Source organism: Babylonia areolata, chromosome 21 (assembly GCF_041734735.1).
Source record: "Babylonia areolata isolate BAREFJ2019XMU chromosome 21, ASM4173473v1, whole genome shotgun sequence".
NCBI lineage: Eukaryota > Metazoa > Mollusca > Gastropoda > Neogastropoda > Buccinidae > Babylonia > Babylonia areolata.
In genome coordinates, this window is record NC_134896.1 from 46783049 (window position 1) to 46786711 (window position 3663).

At 39.9% G+C, this 3663-nt stretch overlaps 1 protein-coding gene across 2 annotated transcripts in view; it reads left to right on the plus strand.

Annotated features, from left to right (window-relative positions):
• The window catches only part of LOC143296345 (uncharacterized), a 24203-nt gene extending 21274 nt beyond the window's left edge, over nt 1–2929 (plus strand). The window contains exon 13 of one of the 2 annotated variants that reach the window (XM_076608222.1): nt 2120–2929. In XM_076608222.1, the coding sequence (XP_076464337.1) occupies nt 2120–2347 (228 nt within the window). In that variant the 3' untranslated portion in view covers nt 2348–2929. The remainder of the gene's footprint in view (nt 1–2119) is intronic. The other variant, XM_076608223.1, reaches the window with a different exon arrangement.
• Nucleotides 2930–3663: the final 734 nt, after the last annotated feature.

Consider the following 3663-nt stretch of genomic DNA (forward strand, 5'->3'; position numbering starts at 1 on the left):
GATAAATGATAATGAGAAAATGGCATTACACTAAATAGACGATTCAGACCAACCAAAAATAGTTAACACAATATCAACCAAAAATAGTTAACACAAATATTCAACAACATTCACGAGATAACTGTACGTAATCTCTTCGATGCTTCATGTATAAAAATGACTAAGTTATACAGAGTACATTCCTGTCTTGAAGACATGAGTAAATTTAACCTAAAATTAGACGGATCTCTATAATATTTCGGTTGAATAAGTTTTTGTCTAAGGTCACACAACGCAGGGCAACATAACAAAAAATGTAATTCGTCTTCTTTACACAGACTGTATGAACGGCATGTATACATGGGTTCATTTAGAATGTTATACCTGAAACTATGCGAAGCAATATTAGAAATACCAAATCCAAATTTTGTCAGCGCACATTTTATATATCTGTTCAGTCCTAACTCAATGTATGGCTCAATCACATGCGATGTGTTAAAAAACAAAGTCTAAACTGTGCAAATCTATCGCTAGTTTGTATTTGATCATGCCAATCTTGCCACCTGCAATCAAAAAACATTGAGAGAGAGGGGGGGGGGAGAGATGAATGGCTAAATAGACAGACAGACAGACAGACATAGATTGAGAGAGAGAGAGAGAGAGAGAGAGAGAGAGAGAGAGAGAGAGAGAGAGAGAGAGAGAGAGAGAGAGAGGTATGTCAGAGAGTGGGTGTTGAATGTAGCAATGCTTTATTGCTTGAAGTGAAATGCGATGCACTTTTTTTTTTTTTTTTTTTTTTTAACAGACAAAAACTGTTTCACCATCGCTTTCAGATTTTCGATTTATTTTCATCACTATCTATTCCTTCCTTCACTCCTCTCTGCTGTCGCCGTCATCATCTCTCTATCACACACACACACACACACACACACACACACACACACACACACAGGGGGGTGAGGGGGAAACAAGGGCATGTGAACAATTTCCGTCGTTATAAACGCTCCCATGATGATGATGATGATGATCATCATCATCATTATCATTATTTTTATTATTATTATTATTATTATTATATCTATATAGCGCTGAATCTTGTGCAGAGACAAATCAAAGCGCTTTGGCACCAGTCATTCACACGCATACATAACTCTAAAAACTGGAGAGACTGGAAGACGGGAAAAGGTGCGAGGTTTGAACTCTTCGAAGACATCTCCCACGGGCAGAAAGAGAACCAGAGGCACCACTTCGATTTTAGATTCAGGGGTCTTTTCAATCTGAGGTGAAGAAACATCCCAGCCCAGTGATTTCACAGCGACTTCCCCTGGGGGTGATATCAAAAGTAGGGAGGACACACGACAGAGAATATATACAGTACTTGGTATAATTGGTATATATTGAGCATTATTATTATATTGAACATATAATTGGTATCTAATCAGTATCTGATTTTGACCCCAAATGATGCAAGGGACGTGAAAACATGGTTCCTTGTACCCATCTCTCTCTCTCTCTCTCTGCTATCTATCTATCTATCTGTGTGTGTGTGTGTGTGTGTGTGTGTGTGTGTGTGTGTGTGTGTGTGTGTGTGTGTGTGTGTGTGTGTGTGAGTGTGTGTGTGAGTGTGTGTGAGTGTGTGTGTGTGTGTGTGTGTGTGAGTGTGTGTGTGAGTGTGTGTGTGTGTGTGTGTGTGTGTGTGTGTGTGTGTGTGTGTCCACCCCTCTCTCTCTCCAACCCTCTGATCCCAAAGACAGATCTTCGAAGGGCACACACACGAGCAAAAACACACAACCTGTCGCCACCTTCCTTCTTCTTTTGTCTGCACATTCTCTCTCTCTGTCTCTGTACTCTCTGTCTCTCCTAATCTCTCTCTGTCTCTCTGCCCGCCACGCCGCACCCACCACCACCCTCTCCACACCCCTCCCCACTCCCCTCTCTCTGCCCCCCCACGCCCCCGCCCCTCTCCCCGTCCTCCCCCTCTTAATCGCAAACACAGAGGGGCTCACATGACCAAAACCACATCTCTTTCCCAACACTTTCCGCGCGTTACTCGTGTTACAGCGTGTATGTAACGTGTCCGGCAAAACACTCGTTAACTTAAGCTGGGTTTTACAAACAACATCTTCTATTTAATCCTCAGGCCTACAAAGCGGTCACAGGGAAGTACTCAGCCAAGAAGGAACTCCTGGGCCTACCTCCCTACGTCTTGTCCGAGCGTTGCATACGTGACCTTGACATTCAGCTAGACTGGGCGGGCTTCCGGGTCACCGCGCGATCCGCGCAAGCGTTTCCGGGTGAAGCTTCCGGTCACACGAGGACTGATCGTCTGGTGTGGTTCGGGGAAGAAGAGGGGGACTATTTTCGATAAACACAATGGCGAAACTGTAATATTTTGCGAAACTGTATATTGCTGCAACTGAAGATATTTGTTTTTTTCATGTTGCGCCAGTTGTTACTATAATTAAACTTAAACTTTTTGTGGTTGTTTTCGCTGAGGAATTTTTCATTACAAAACGGTACTTGTTAACTTGCGTGAAATATTGTTTTCGTTGATGATTTATGTAATGTTAAAACTATCGTTCTTAACCTGTGTGAAATTATGCGTAGATTTTGCATGGCATTATAATCTGATATCGTGCTTTTTTATGTACCTTTATTTCCATGTGCAATTATCTTTGCATTGCTGTGTTGTTAACTGTTTTTTCTGCGTGTAACCATTACATACATGAAAGTAAAGTTGAATGAAGAAGGTTGACTGCAGGCGTACATACGCCATGGACTTTGTGTGTTTGAAACAAAAGGACTGAATATGATATCAAATGAATCGATGTGTTTGAAACTGAAAGACTGAATATAAGGCTGAGTGAATCAGTCTGTTTAAAAAAAAGAAAGGATTGAATATAAGATTGAATGAATGGTTGTGTTTGAAACCAAGTAATGAATATATATATATATATATATATATATATATATATATATATATATATATATATACATATATATATATGATAGTCAGTCGTGTCCAACTATGACCATCAGAATAGCAGAGGAGGCAACTGCTGTTCCGACTGTTTGGGCTAGAATTTGATTATAGTGGAGAGTGTCTTGAATATAAGATTGAATGAATGGGTGTGTTTGAAACCGAGTGATGAATATAAGATTGAATGAATGTCACAAACTGCACCACATTTAAACTGTAGCAAAATGCTTCACATTTACACTGTCACAAATTGCACCACATTTAAACTGCAGCAAAGTGCATCACATTTAAACTACAGCAAACTCCATCACATTTAAACTGTCACAAACTGCACCACATTTAAACTACAGCAAACTGCACCACATTAAAAAAATTAAGCTGTCACAAACTGCACCACATTTAAACTACAGCAAACTGCACCACATAAAAAAAAATTAAGCTGTCACAAACTGCATCACATTTAAACTGTCGCAAAGTGCACCACATTTAATCTCTAGCAAACTGCTTCATAATTAAACTGTCACAAACTGCACCACATTTAAACTACAGTCAACTGCACCACATTTAAACTGTCGAAAATTGCACCACATTTAAACTACAGCAAACTGCACCACATTTAAACTACAGCAAACTACACCACATTTAAGCTGTCACAAATCACATCTAAACTGTCGCAAATTGCCCCACATTTAATCTATAGCAAA